The sequence below is a fragment of the Muscardinus avellanarius genome, assembly GCF_963383645.1.
Source record: "Muscardinus avellanarius genome assembly, chromosome: 5".
Classification (NCBI taxonomy): Eukaryota; Metazoa; Chordata; class Mammalia; order Rodentia; family Gliridae; genus Muscardinus; species Muscardinus avellanarius.
This window is the reverse complement of record NC_137790.1, coordinates 70,458,332-70,472,829: the sequence shown is the minus strand read 5'-3', so window position 1 is coordinate 70,472,829 and position 14,498 is coordinate 70,458,332. Positions and strand designations below refer to the sequence as shown.

Genomic DNA, 14,498 nt, shown 5'->3' with positions numbered 1-14,498 from the left:
GACCCAGAGAGTCGATAGAGGCTGCTTTAGACTGTGGGGGGTGCCAGGTTGGGTGTTCTCCTATGGTGTGATATCTCTGCCACCGCCCCTCCCCGACTGGGTCAAGTCCCAGGGAGTACAGTACTGGGATTTCTCCTCTGTGGCCCGCAATTTGACTCACTGCAATTTGACTCACGCAGATGTAGCTGTACTGGACTCGGTGAATTCACTGCTGCTGCCGCCGGTGGCAATATGGCGCCGCTGCTATGCCCTCGGCTGTGAGGCTGGCATATTTTTTCTTCTCTGGTTTTGAGTTCCACTCTGAGTCCCTGCAGCGTGTGCTGAGTTCAGCCACTGGGAGCTTTAGATGCTCTCTGCGCCGAAAGATCCCACCTGGCTGTTCTGCAGCGGCTCACCTCGGCTTGCTGTAGCCATCCGGTGAATTTGCCGCTGCCGCCGGCAGTATGGCGCTGCTGCCGCGTCCTTGGGCGTGAGGCCGGTGTATCTCCTCTGTGGCTCTGAGCTCTGTTCTCAGTCCACTTTCTCTCAGGAGCCTGGTGATTTTTTTGTTTCTCTGGTGATGGTGGGTTTTTTTTTGTTTTTTTGTTTTTTTTTTTTTTGGTGTTGTTACTGGGGTTCCTGGAAGCCCTTCTTCCTCCGGGCTACACTCCCAGACCTATTTTTATATTTTTTGAAACAGGGTCTCTTACGCCAGCATGGCTGGCTTCGAACCTGCGCGATCCTCCTGTCTCCGCCTCCCAAGCGCGGGGATTACAAGCGTGCGCCACCACGCCCGGCGTGGTGATGGTGTTTTCTGGCTATGAAAGGCGCTGATTTTGTGGTAATGGAGATTGGTTGTTAGCGGGGCTCTTAAGCCCTGCTTTTCTCGGTCGCCATCTTCCCGGAAGTGACTAAAATCTTTAAAACATTCTTAGTTGGATCCTTTTTCCCAATAGACTCATAGCAGCAGTGGAGACTACCTTCCTATAGCAGAACACTGATCCCCACCTACCCCAGGACAGGACCAAAAGGATCTCAGAATCACTCTGAAATCAAATCCTTGGGGCTAGAACTCTTAGAGGTCTGTTCCCCTCCCCTGTACTCACCAACCCAGGCAGCATGTCTACTGGAAGCTCCTCTGGGCAACAAAATCCTGAAGATGTGTCACAGCAAGTGCCTGCTATACCAGGAAACAGAGGGTAGCCCAGATGGAGGATTTCTGGCCCCCACAGATTCCCAGTTATGTTAAAAATTATTTAAAAGGCACCACTTGGTGAATGTGCCGTGCTTCTGCAGCACATGGATCAGAAGGCAGCTGCAACTTACAGACCAGAAAAACAGGGTCAGTGGCTAAATTGAGGGCCTGGTAGAGGGTAGGATGGTATAATTAAATTGAGAACTGTATCAAATAAAAAGAGAAGGAGTTACGCCCAGTATATGTTGTAGGATCATAGCTATAATAACATTCAATGCTAAAGTCATCCTTTCCTGTATTTTGTGACTAGGATGTCTCCCCATTCAATGTTGTGGCCTGGCATGGGAACTACACACCCTACAAGTACAACCTGGAGAACTTCATGGTCATCAACTCCGTGGCTTTTGACCACGCAGTAAGTGTGGGCCATGGAGGGGCCTGGGGAGGAGGCAGGCCTTGGGTGGGAGGAGTCCACAGCACATCTGTGGCATTGCAGATGTAGCATTTTCAAGGTAAGCCTTAGAAAGCCTAGATATATTCATTTGTCATTTGGCAAAAGAGCAAATAACATAGCTGGTGAAGAAGCCAAGGCAGATACTCATGAACACAGCTTGACTCTACAGAGCGAGCACAGTCACACTCAAAGGTAAGCTAAAGTTTTAGGCTACCTATGAGTAGCCTGTAATCCCAGTACTTGGGAGGCTGAGACAGGAAGATCACAAATTCAAGGCCAGTCTTAGCAACTTTGCAAGACCCTCACTTGAACTTGGAAAAGACCCTGTTTCAAAATGAAAGGCTGAGAGCCGGGCGTGGTGGCGCACGCTTGTAATCCCAGCACTTGGGAGGCTGAGACAGGAGGATCTCACAGGTTCAAAGCCAGCCTCAGCTACTTAGTGAGGCTCCCAGCAACTTAGTGAGACCCTGTTTCCAAATAACATAAAAAATAGGTCTGGTAATGTATCTCAGAGGTAGAAAGCCCCTGGGTTCCACCCTTAGTACCACAATAAATACATACATACATATACATACATACATACATACATACATACATACATAAAAGGCTGGCAGTGTAGTTCAGAGGCAGAATGCCCCTGGGTTCGATCCCCAGTACCTAAAAACAAAACAAAACCTTTTACTTATGTTGGTGATGGAGTCAGGAGAAAATAGCATTTATGGATTTGAACAAGTCTTATCCTTCTCACAAGTGTCCGAAGTCTATGCCCCTTATCCTGCTGCCTACCCAGATGCCTCCACTCCTGGCTGTTGGTGATGAGTGAGCAGAGACTTCAAAGTTACTCATAACGTTCAGTGCTTGAGCTTCAACCAAAGAAAGTCTATTGTACAGACGTGGCCATCTTTTTTAGTCAATTAGGGGGCCACAAATAGGTCCCTGGTCTACAGTTCAGGACCCCAAGGACCCATATTCTTGATAAAGTGCTAATTCTAAGATCCTGGGGGAAAGTTTCTTTTGCAACCTAGTTCATAATAGATTAACTGAACCCACAAGCCACAGGGATAATTAGGGCAGAAGCCAGAGAATCAGAGACAGAAGGATTACTCTGAGTCAATTCAGCTGCTCTCTAGAGGAACAAAACTACCTTTCTGAGCAACAGTAGGTCTTAATAAAACCAAAGGGGAAAAGAAAATCGAGGCGCCAAGCCCAAACAACATAAGAAAGCATCCTGAGACACTGACAAAGCTTTTTTTATCTCACTAACCTTTCCTTTCTTTAGTAGTTTCAGACCATTTCCCATTACAGATGAAGAAATGTTAACTCTCCCAGCAGTAAGGCTTGGTTTTTTTGTTCACTTGAATTTACACAGGATCTTCTTTGCACCACTGCTATCGTTATTTTTTCAAAATTCAGATCTGATCATTCCACCATTGCATTAGAAGACCTTTGAGGGCTTCCCGTGGTGCAGGATTAAGTCTGGGCCCTGGAGCGTGGCCTGATGCGCGCACCATCTGGCCCTGGACTCACTTTCCAACACCAGCTCTTGCCCTTCTTCCTTCTGTCAATGCAACCTGGGTTTTAACCTTCTTTCCTCTTACCAAAATCACTGTGCACGTTGATACTGTTCTTGGTTTCCGTAATAAAATATCTTTTGTTCCCTTCCCTCCTTTTCTTCTTTTCTTCTGTCCTTTCTCCAATACCTAGCTTAAAAGGTACCTCCTCTTTGAGGCTTTCTCTGATCCTTTCAATAGAAACAGCCACTTTCCTCTCTCCCCAATTACAGCTAAAGGGGCAGGGAATTGATCCTAATCATCTCTGACTTTCCAGATGCTGGCATGGCATGTGAAGGTGAACATGGTATTGCCTTCAGTTAAATCTCAGCCCTTCTGCTGAAGGATTCTAAAATCCATTTAAAACATAATCTTGTCCCTCATCCTCTCTACCTCTGTGCTACTATAATCAAGACTAGTGATGTAAAGGGTGTCGTTTAGCCAATCAAGGGTCAGAATGCAATGAACCGGTTCGCAGACTTTCCTGCCCTTGGACACTATCTGGAACAGATGAGTTTCCACAGCCACATCCACGTCCAAGCCTAGTGTGTTCTTTCTGTTTCTACCTTACTCCAAGCATCTCTTTGGCCCAGAACTCCCTGCTGCTCCGACCCAAGATTAGAAGCAGGCACCGCTGGCTCTCAGAGTCACAGTATTGTAGGATGTGTGTGATGCAGGCTCAGCCGGGTGAAAAGGCAGCTCAGAATCCTCTTAGCTGGTGTGAATTTGTTTTGCTTCAAGCACAGGAAGGGGTCAGTCAGAGGAGGGATTAGTGTACCTCCACCAGGAGCCCAGACTTCTAAGCCTGACCTGTGTCATTTAATCAGAAATTAGCCTGTCACTTGAGAACAGCTTCTTGTGTGGGTGACGTGTATGTCACTGTCCGGTCACCTCCCTTGCATCTGGCAGCCTGTCTCTCCTTATGCATTACAGGACCCATCCATTTTCACAGTGTTGACCGCCAAGTCTGTCCGCACTGGAGTGGCCATCTCTGATTTTGTCATCTTCCCACCTCGATGGGGAGTCGCTGATAAGACCTTCAGGCCTCCTTATTACCACAGTAAGTCTCTTTCACCAAGCCGCAGTGGGGAGCCAGACAGCAAAGCAGTGAATGCCATGCATTGGGAATGATGCCCCAGCTGGTTCTGGACACAGTGCTGCCCTGAGTTCAGAATCCGGCCTCCCCAGTCCTACTGCTGGCCAGGGAAGCTGCTCACACACCACCTTGCCCGCGGGAATGGCAGGGTCACCATGACTCAGAGCCTAGATCCACATTTCCCTTGCCCTGAAGAGAGGCAGAAAGCCCAGTAAACTGGTAAGAAAGAACTTTCTGCACATTTCACATCTTGCTTTTAAGGGTTGGGGAGTGACAGCTAAGCTATTAATTTGTTGATTTGGAGGCATTTATTACCCAAGTCTGGTTCAAGAGCCAGTAAAATATGCCTTCTACAGTTATTTTAGCAGGACAAAGCAGATTGCTGCCTCCCTTAGGGCATAGACTGTTCTGGAAGGAGTTTCAGAAGAGCATTTGTTGCCTAGAATAGAACCTAACAAATCTACTATTTTTGTTTTATTAATATGATGTGACTAATGGCTAATGGTTACTGGCCAGTTTCTAAGGCCCTGTTAAAAGTTCTTTATAAGTATTAAGTCAGTCGGGTGGGGTGGCTCATGCTTGTAGCCCCAGCATTCGGGAGGCTGAGACAGAAAGATCACGGTTCACAGACAGCCTCAGCCACTTAATGAGGCCCTTTGCAACTCAGTGAGACCCTGTTTCAAAATAAAGAATAAAAGTAGGGCTAGGGGTGTAGCTCAGAGGTAGAATGCCCCTGGGTTCCATCCCCAGTACTGCAAAAAAAAAAAAAAAGTATTAAGTCATTTAATTCCTATTAACAGCTGCAAAATATAGATAAGATCAGTATCTCCCTTTTTATTTTCCAGAAGATAAAACTGACACAGAAGGATTAAGTAGCTCTCAGGCCTCAGAGCTAGTTCAGTGGTAGAGTCAAGATTTAATCGCAGCCTGTCCGCTGGCAGAGCAGATGCTCATGGCCACTAACTGAAGTAGCTTGCATAGTACTCAATACATAAAACACATTGAATAACAGTAAGTGAATACATCCCCAGGAGTGAGTAAGGTACACCATGCCTATCTTTAATCAGGTGGGTCTTTTTTTTTTTTTTTTTGGTACTAGGGATTGAACTCAGGAGCATTCTACCTCCAAGCTACACCCCAGCCCTATTTTTTATTTTGAAACAGGGTCTCACTAAGTTAGAGAGGGCCTCACTAAGTAGCTGAGGCTGGCTGTGAACCTGTGATCCTCCTGTTTCAGCCTGCCAAGTACTGAGATAACAAGTGTGCACCATATCAAGTCGACTTTTCTAATTGTGCAATAGCTAGCTGAAAACCAAATCTAAATGTTGATGTATATTCTGATTCCCAGAAATTGCATTTTCTGAAAATAGAGTTCTGGAAAGTACAATGGATTTTGGCTGGAACATTCTAGAAAACAAATTTCTTTCCATAGTTAACCTTACCTTTTTTTTTTTGCAGGTAATAGCCCAGGGACCAGGGCTCAAGAGTGCACTGAATGGGCAATTTAGAAATTTGGGGAGGTAGGGAAATGAGACCCTCAGGATGGAGGGAGGCCATTTGATGGTTACATGTCAGCAATTCCTTTTCAGGTGTCACCATCACGAATGCCTTTTTTTATTTATTCTCAGCTGGGCATGGTGGCACAGGTCTGTAATTCCAGTATTTGGGAGGCTGAGACAAGATGATTACAGGTTTGAGGCCACCCTAGCAGCTTAGTGAGACTCTATTTTAACATAAAAAAGAGTAAAGGGCTGGAGGTGTCTCTCAGAGGTAGAATGCCCCTGGGTTCAATTCTCAGTACCATGAAAAAAAAAATAAAAGGTTATTCTTAAGACCCAACCCTAGAGTGTTTATATCATTCATTGGCTTTCAGACAGAACTTCACGATCTGTTTTTGGTTTTTGTTTTTTCAGGACTGGGAATTAAACCTAGGGCCTCATGTATGCTAGGTTTAGTGTATGCAGAAGGTCAACAGACCTTATGTTGAGACACAGTGGCCAAGGCTTTACTGCTCCACCTAGCTGGAGGGATAACAAAGCTGTGTAACTTGGACAAGTTCACTATGTGCTATAGGTTCTCAACCCACTTCTTCATCTCATTTTGTACTTCAGACCACATAGGAAAAAAGAAAAGAGGTCTACTGAAATGCCTCCTCTAATTTTTTTTAGTGACTCTCAAAGTAAATTTTTCCCAGGATAAATCTCATAACGGTATGCTTGCCCTGAGTTGCTTGGCAAAAAAAACAAAAAAACAACAACAAAAAACCACACCACAGAACTCCAACTTAGAAATTGGTTTTACCAGAGATATTAAAAATATTGCTTTAGCAATACTCAAAAGTCTTTGCTACTTTGATGTGACTTTAAAAGGGAAGCCAGGAATTATTTCTGCAGAAATATTGCCTCCAGTCATTTTAATGCATCTTAGTCCACGAGATTCAGCTTTAATCAGAAAGGCAAGGTCTACCCTCCCGCTGTCCTTTGAAATATCGAAAGTGATGTAGAAATGTCATCCCCAAACTCACTGCTACCTAAATTCATATTCAGATCAAAGCTGAATTCCATCTTGCTTTCTTCTTAAAATTAAGCTGTGAAGGTGACCCTGAGCACACAGACCAGAGAGAGGAGCCTGACAGTAAATTTAAGTCATGGGCAGAAGTGCTTTTGAAATACAATTTGTGCTTCCACTGGCATCTCGCCCTCTGTTTCTGCTTTGTGGAGAAGCAAGCAGAGTTATGGCCTGGGTCCCACCTCCTCTGCAGGGACTGCCCCATCCACTCACTGTGTAGGACCCAGCAGCAGCTTTTCCATGGTGTGGCTGCTTAGTGAATTAAAGAAATATTTTGGCACCAGCTTACACTTCACATGCAAAGAAGAACATTTCTCTACTCTATCCAAGGTTTGCACTCTCAACACTCTCAGGACAGATTATGAGGAGCTTTAAATAGGCTGTTTTTTTTTTTTTTTTTTTTTTTCGGTACTGGGGATGGAACCCAAGGGCATTCTACCTCCAAGCTAGCCATATATTTTATTCTTTATTTTGAAACAGGGTCTCACTGAGTTGCAAAGGGCCTCACTAAGTAGAAGCTAAGACAGTCTGCAAACCGTGATCCTCTTATCTCAGATTCCCAAATACTGGGATTACAAGCACGCACCACTGTGCCTGGCTTTTTTTTTTTTTTTTTTTTTTTAACGGTACTCCAGATTGAACCCAGGGACATTCTACCTCCAAGATACACCCTCAGCCCTATTTTTTATTCTTTATTTTGGAACAGGGTCTCACTAAATTGCAGAGGCCTCACTAAGTAGTTGAGGCTGGCCTCGAACCGGGATCCTCCTCTCTCAACTTCCAAGTACTGGGTTTACAGACATGCACCACCATCCACAGCTCTAAACAGGCTATAACTTGTTCCTCTCTATATCATGGTACTTGGCACAGTGTCTAATTATAGACATTGGATGGATAGATGAATGGATAGATAGGTGGATAGAAATGGAAGGACACTTTAAATTTACTCAGGTGTTACTTTAATTCTTGCTTTAAAATGGTTTTTGTTTTTGCTTTTTTTCTTTTCTTTTCTTTTCTTTTGTGGTACTGGGGTTCCTGGAAACCCTTCCACCTTCGGGCTATACTCCCAGACCTATTTTATTTTTGGAAACAATAAAGCCAGTCTCTAAAGCCAGCACTGCTGGCTTTGAACCAGCGTGATCCTCCTGTCTCCGCCTCCCAAGTGCGGGGATTACAAGTGTGAGCCACCATGCCCGGCTCTAAAATGTGTTGTTTTAAGAAGTAGCTTTATTTTAATAGAAACATAAGAGTAAAAGAATAGTGATTTTGGTCAAATTTTATGTTATATATAGAGAAGTAAATTTCTACCTAATATAGGAAAGAACTTTCTAACAACCAGAGCTCTTCGATTATATGATAGGTTGCTTTGTAGAGAGCTTCCACTCATAAAAAGCATGTAGGCAGAACCCAGGAATCTGTTAAAAATAATATAAGAAATTCTTCTGTACTGAGTAGAAGAATTTAGTATTTTAGAAGAGCAGAATAATAAGATTATCTCCAATTCAAATACAGATGATCACTAGGTGAGGTGGCACACACTTGTAATCTCAGTACTTGGGAGGCTGAGACAGGAGGATCACAGGTTGCCAGCCTCAGCAAACTTGTGAGGCCCTCAGTGACTTAGTGAGACACTGTTTCAAAATAAAAAAAATAAATAAAAAATAGGGCTGAGGGTATAGTTTGGAGGTAAAATGTTCCTGGGCTCACTCCCCAGAACTGCAAAAAAAAAAAAAAAATTAGAGATGATCATATTTATTGTGATAAATAGCATTTATAATCTGTGTTTTATGGACACCAAGATTCTGTCAGAATACCTAATTTATTTATTTATTTACTTATTATTTATTTATTTTTGGTTCTAGGGATTGACCTGAAGGGCATTCTATCTCTGAGCCATACTCTCAGTCCTAATTAAGTTTTTATTTGGAAAGTGGGTCTTGCTACTTTGCTGATGCTGTCCTCAGATCTGAAATTGTTTGTCTTAGTTTCCCAAGTACTGGGATTATCATTTGATAGAGGACTGTAAATCCAGGGTTCTTCTGTTACATCATCTTCCACACACACACAACTGTTTGTGAAGGAGTTATGATCTGGGAGAAAACATGACCAAAAACCTGACACGTACAACTTAAAGAAAAAAAGATTTACTGTTGACAGTTTTAGAGGTTTCCAAGGTTTCAGTCCATGGCTGGCTGGCTCCAAGACAGAAACCAGCTGGTGGCAGGACTTCAGGCCATGACAGAGGGAAAGCCACTCTCACCTCATGATGGCCAGGAAGGAGGGAGGGAGGGGGTGGGGAGAAAGAGAGAAGGGGGCTAGGGACAGATATAATCCCCAAGGCCACGCCTTCAGTGAGTCATCCTTCCAACCATGGCTCACCTCTGAACCTGGCTGCATTGTCTCTGGGGGACATTTTATATCCAAACCACAATAATGACTGTGATACGGAACCCATAAACTTAGATAATAGAATCCATTCACTTTTTATGATGATTTCTTCACCTTGTTTTTTTTTTTAAGATATTAGCCTAGTTTTTTTCAAATACAGGAACTAGAGATTTTTGATGCTCCACATGGCCATGGAGTAGATCTCTGGCCTCTGGCTACCAGGAATTCTACCAGATGAATGCTTTCTTGTTGTTCTTCTGTCAATTCATACTTTTTATTATTCCTGCAAAATTGATCAGATTCTCCTATCCTCTTGGCCTTCTGCAAAAATAATGTTTGAAAGCCCAGCATGGTGGCCTATGCTTATAATCCCACATTTGGGAGGCTGAGACAGGAAGATCGTGGGCGGTTTGCAGACAGCCTCAGCTACTAAGTGAGGCCCTTTGCAACTCAGTAAGACATAATAATAACAATGATTGAGATGTCTTGATGTCTTATTGTTCACGTCTTGATGTTTTTAATTATTCCAGGCTCTTGCCTTGGATAATAAAAATAATGCTGCTTCAACCTTCCCAGGGAACTGCATGAGTGAGTTCATGGGACTCATCAAAGGTCACTATGAGGCAAAGCAAGGAGGATTCCTGCCGGGTGGAGGCAGCCTGCACAGCGCCATGACCCCCCACGGCCCAGATGCCGACTGCTTTGAGAAGGCCAGCAAGGCCAAGCTGGAACCCGAGAGGATTGCGGATGGCACCATGGTGAGCAAAGGAAGTGCCAGGCTCCGGTAGCCTCTGGGCAGCCCAAGCTTGTTCAGAGGGAGATAGCTTTTTTTGTCTTCTTTTTCTCTGCAAAGTGTCAGAGGTGACAAAGGAGAGTCGCGTGTCTGTATGTGCACACTTTTATGTGTATATATACTAGACTCCTGGTATGGTATCTAGGAAGAGTTCTGGACTTGGAATTGGGTCTGGATCCAAATCCCAACTCTTACGGTGTGAGTTTAAACAAGTCACTTAATTTCTCTGTACTCCATTTTCCCATCTGTAGAAAAGTTAAACTATCCAATCCAGCAGATGGCTGTGAGTTAACCTTATGGGTTGTTCTAATTTATATTAATACTAGGTGAGGGGCTGTATCCATATGCAGCCCTGTGCCTGTGCTCTGTTTCTGGGTCTTCTGCTTTAAGAAAGAATCCTCTGGGACCACAATACCAAGGGAGGCAGGATGTCACCTTCAGCCAGAGTCTTGAGCCAAGGAAGATCAAGAAGTCTTTGCTCGATTGTAGTCAAGGCTTTTGGACAGCAGTCCTCAGCTATCCTCTGATTTTCTTTTGCTCTACTTTGGCACAGAATGAAACTGATGGGATTTAAAACCTGTTTTGTATTCCTCCTGTGTCAGACTGTAAACACTGAGGCTGAATACAATTGCAATTGGCTGCGGTGCTTGATTTTATTTTATTTTTTGCATTCTTGCAGGTAGAGTTAATGGGCCACAAGAAGTAATTTTATGCTAAGTCATATGCAAATTTGATTTACATTTTTAAAGAAATGCCTTCAGCACTACCTGGTTTAAAATCTATAATACCAACCTGCTTGACTCCATGCCCAGCTTGTAAATTACCTAAGCGGTGTGCACCTGCTGTCCATCTGTCCACTGCAGTCATTTTCAGTCCCAACCCTGGAGCCAAAGTTGGTGGAGCCACTCTGGAGAAGGAAGAGACACAGAGTACCTCCTATCTTCTTGGACTCTACTCCTTTTCCCTTGCAAGGGTTTCTTCAGGGTTCTTGTAGGACCCCTGTGTTTATATGACAATGTGGTTTGACTATCTCAGTGAAGCTCTTGCCTCTGGAGTCTCCTGGAAGTGAATGGGCTACCCCAGAGATGCCACCCAATAACTGTTGGTGCCTTGGGATAGTCAGTGTTCCCAGGGAGCAGCATTCTACAACAGCAAGACACACTAGAAGGATGCTTGTATGAGGAGCAAGACCTGGGGTAATGTCTAGGGCCTAGACTAGTAACAAGAACAAGCTCTCCTATGTAGGGGAATTAGGAGGATGGCAGACCCTGGGTATCTAGGAGCCCAGAACCCCTGGTGGGGGAGGACCCAACACCTTACCTAGATCCAATTTCAGGGCTTCCTCTTTCCCATTATGTAATTTATACCCAGGTCAATCTATAAGCTTTATCCTTATTCCAGTTCGGAGTGGTTAACTTTATACATTATTATCTTCACAGTTCAACTAGGATGGGGCTTTTGTGTGTGTGTGGTACTGGGAATGGAACCTAGGGGTATTGTACCTCTGAGCTACATCCCCAGCCCTATTTTGTGTGTGTGTGTGTGTGTGTGTGTGTGCGTGCGAGAGAGAGAGAGAGAGAGAGAGAGAGAGAGAGAGAGAGAAAGAGAGAGAGAGAAAGAGAGAGAGATGGAACCCAGGGGCATTTGACCTCCGAGCTACACCCTCTGCCCTATTTTTTCTTTATTTTTGAAACGGTCTCACTAAATTGCAGGGGGCCTCACTAAGTAGCTGAGGCTGTCCGTGAACCGCGATCCTCTGGTCTCCAGGCTTTCTGTACTCCAGCCAGACAGTAAAGTTCCTAAGAAGTGATCAGCAAAAGGCAGCACTAGTGATGCCCATAACAATTACCCCAAGACCTTGACAGTGCTTTACACTGTGCAGAGCACCTCTATACAATCTCATCTAGGCCCACATGAAGCCTGCCGTAGAAAGTCAGGCAAGAACACTGGTCTCCTTTGACTTAGGCAAGAAGTTGTTCATTTATATGAGACCCAACATTAATGTGGGTGCTTGTGTCACAAGAAAATTCTATTATTTTATTTTGCCTGTTTGTCCTATATCATTTACATGCAAGCATAGAAGAATTGTAGTGTTTGGGGTTTTTGTTTGTTTGTTGTTAGTTTTTTCTTGGGTGGAGGGTATACTAAGGATTGAAGGGGCATTCCAATCCCAGACTATACTCCCAGCCCTTTTTTTATTTTCTATTTTTTTTTTTTACTTTGAAACAGGATCCCACTAAATTACTGGAGCTGGCCTCAAACTTGTGATTCTCCTGTTGTTTCACCCTCCTAAGCACTGGGATTAGAGGCAGGTGCTACTGTACCTGCTGGTTTTGTTCTTGATTTTTTTTTTTTTTTTTTTTTGGTGGTACTGGGGTTCCTGGAAGCCCTTCTACCTCCGGGATACACTCCTAGACCTATTTTATATATTTTTTAAATTTGGCAACAGGGTCTCTTAAGCCAGTGAGGCTGGCTCCGAACCAGCGCGATCCTCCTGTCTCCACCTCCCAAGCGCGGGGATTATAAGTGTGCGCCACCATGCCCGGCATTGTTCTTGATTTCTAAAAGCCACTGTAAGCAGGAAAATCAGATGTTGATGAAGCTAAAATGTCTAAGAGGCCCAGAGAATGTGTATGTTCTTTCTGTTGTGGATAAAAACCTCTGGAACACAGCAGGACATCCACCATTCAGACCCCCTGGGACACGGCTTTAAGAGTGTTGCGGCCATCCTTGCCTTTCCCCCTCCACTCCTCCTGTCCATGCTTTGCCTTTTCCCAGCCCACTTCTTGATCAGAATCTTGAAAGAGCAGGCTCAGCTCTCAGCTCTTCATGACTTGTCACCTGAGACAGCGCATTCCCCCCCTCTGAGCCTTAGTTTCCTCTTTTACAAAAGGGGAAGCATGTCCTTCCTTCACAAGGACTTAGCCACAGTAAGTGATAGCCACTGAGAATATCATCCCAGGGTTATCCCACCCCTGCCCTTGGATCTAGCAGAATTCACTCCATAAGGCTATGAGGACAATGTGAGCCCAAGCGCCCAATCCCATTTCACAGAATGAAACTTGAGGCTGTGAGTATTTGAAGGTATGACTTGAGGTCTCATCAGCTTCTTGGTAGTAGAACCAGAGCCCAAATCCAGGACTTGGCCTGCCTCTTGGAGAGCTCGTCTTGCTAGCACATGCAGTTGGTTAGCCTAAGGTTTTACCCACTGCTATCTTCTCTTGACAGCTAATTAAATGTACTTTATTGTCTCTCTCACCTCCATCCTCATTTCCTACAGGCATTTATGTTTGAATCATCCCTAAGCATGGCTGTCACCAAGTGGGGACTCAAGACCTCCAGTTGTTTGGATGAGAACTACTACAAGTGCTGGGAGCCTCTCAAGAGCCACTTCACCCCCAATACCAGGAACCCAACAAGACCTAATTGAGACTGCAGCATTGCTACCATAATTGAAAACGCATGTGTGTGGTTTCCTTGAGAATCTCTTGCCTTTTGCTAGTCTCAGGGGTGGAGGTTGGTTAAAAAAAAAAAGAACTCAGTTTCCACAGTAAAGTAACCCAGAACGTTTGTGGAAACATATCTGAAAAGTTCTATAGCTGCTAGCTTAATTACTCAATAAACTTGCTAGTGTTCTGTAGAAGTAGTTATTGATTGATTGATTTGCAGGGACATTCTACCTGCAAGCTATACCTCAACCCTATTTTTTATTCTTTATTTTGAAACAAGATCTCACTAAGTTGCAGAGGGCCTCACTAAGTAGCTGAGGCTGTCCATGAACCTTCGATTCTCCTATCTCAGTCTCCTAAGCAGTGGGACAACAAGCGTGCACCACCACACCTGGTGGAAGTGGATTATAATCAAGTCTTGATGTGCCAGACCTGCAATGGCCAGGATGGGTGGGCCAAGTAAACCTAGAAGACTGGACCAAGGCTAGGGCTCCTTTCCACATACTCAACCTGAAAGCCTTCATTCTAAGAACACAAGTCTGTCCATCAGTGACCACAAGACCAGGAAAGGCTGACCAAGAATTAGAACCATAAGCAGAGGCTGAAGCCCAAGGTCAAACTCTTAAAAGTTAATGCATGGGGGAGTTCAGGGAGTTGATAGACCTCCAAACAGACAGTGTCAATCTAAAATAATGGGCAATCAAAATTACAGGCTATCTGATGTTGGTAGTAATGTAGCAATCAATACGATGATAATGGACAAGAACCCCAGCATCAGGAAGAGAGAATTTATTCACTTTGTTTAATCTACTGTCCTGGATTTCTCAGGACTGCTCCAATTTTTGTAGTGAAATCCCTGTATCTCAGGAACCCCTCAGTCCTGGCCAAGCTGGAATAGTTGTTCTCCCTACCATTTCCTCATTTATAAATCCATTTGGTAACCATGTGTTTAATCCTTAATACCAGCTCTAAAGCAAGATGCTGGGGATAAATGGTTGAAAATGAAAAACCAGGCTCTTATTAGGG

At 44.3% G+C, this 14,498-nt stretch overlaps 1 protein-coding gene across 1 annotated transcript in view; it reads left to right on the top strand.

Annotated features, from left to right (window-relative positions):
- Nucleotides 1–13,453, top strand: part of HGD (homogentisate 1,2-dioxygenase) — a gene marked incomplete at both ends in the record, with an annotated part of 55,395 nt that extends 41,942 nt beyond the window's left edge. The window contains 4 exons of the mRNA XM_080696525.1: nt 1,485–1,589; nt 4,112–4,238; nt 9,807–9,988; nt 13,304–13,453. Coding sequence (XP_080552651.1) covers nt 1,485–1,589; nt 4,112–4,238; nt 9,807–9,988; nt 13,304–13,453 — 564 coding nt within the window. The remainder of the gene's footprint in view (nt 1–1,484; nt 1,590–4,111; nt 4,239–9,806; nt 9,989–13,303) is intronic.
- Between the last annotated feature and the right edge of the window lie 1,045 nt (nt 13,454–14,498).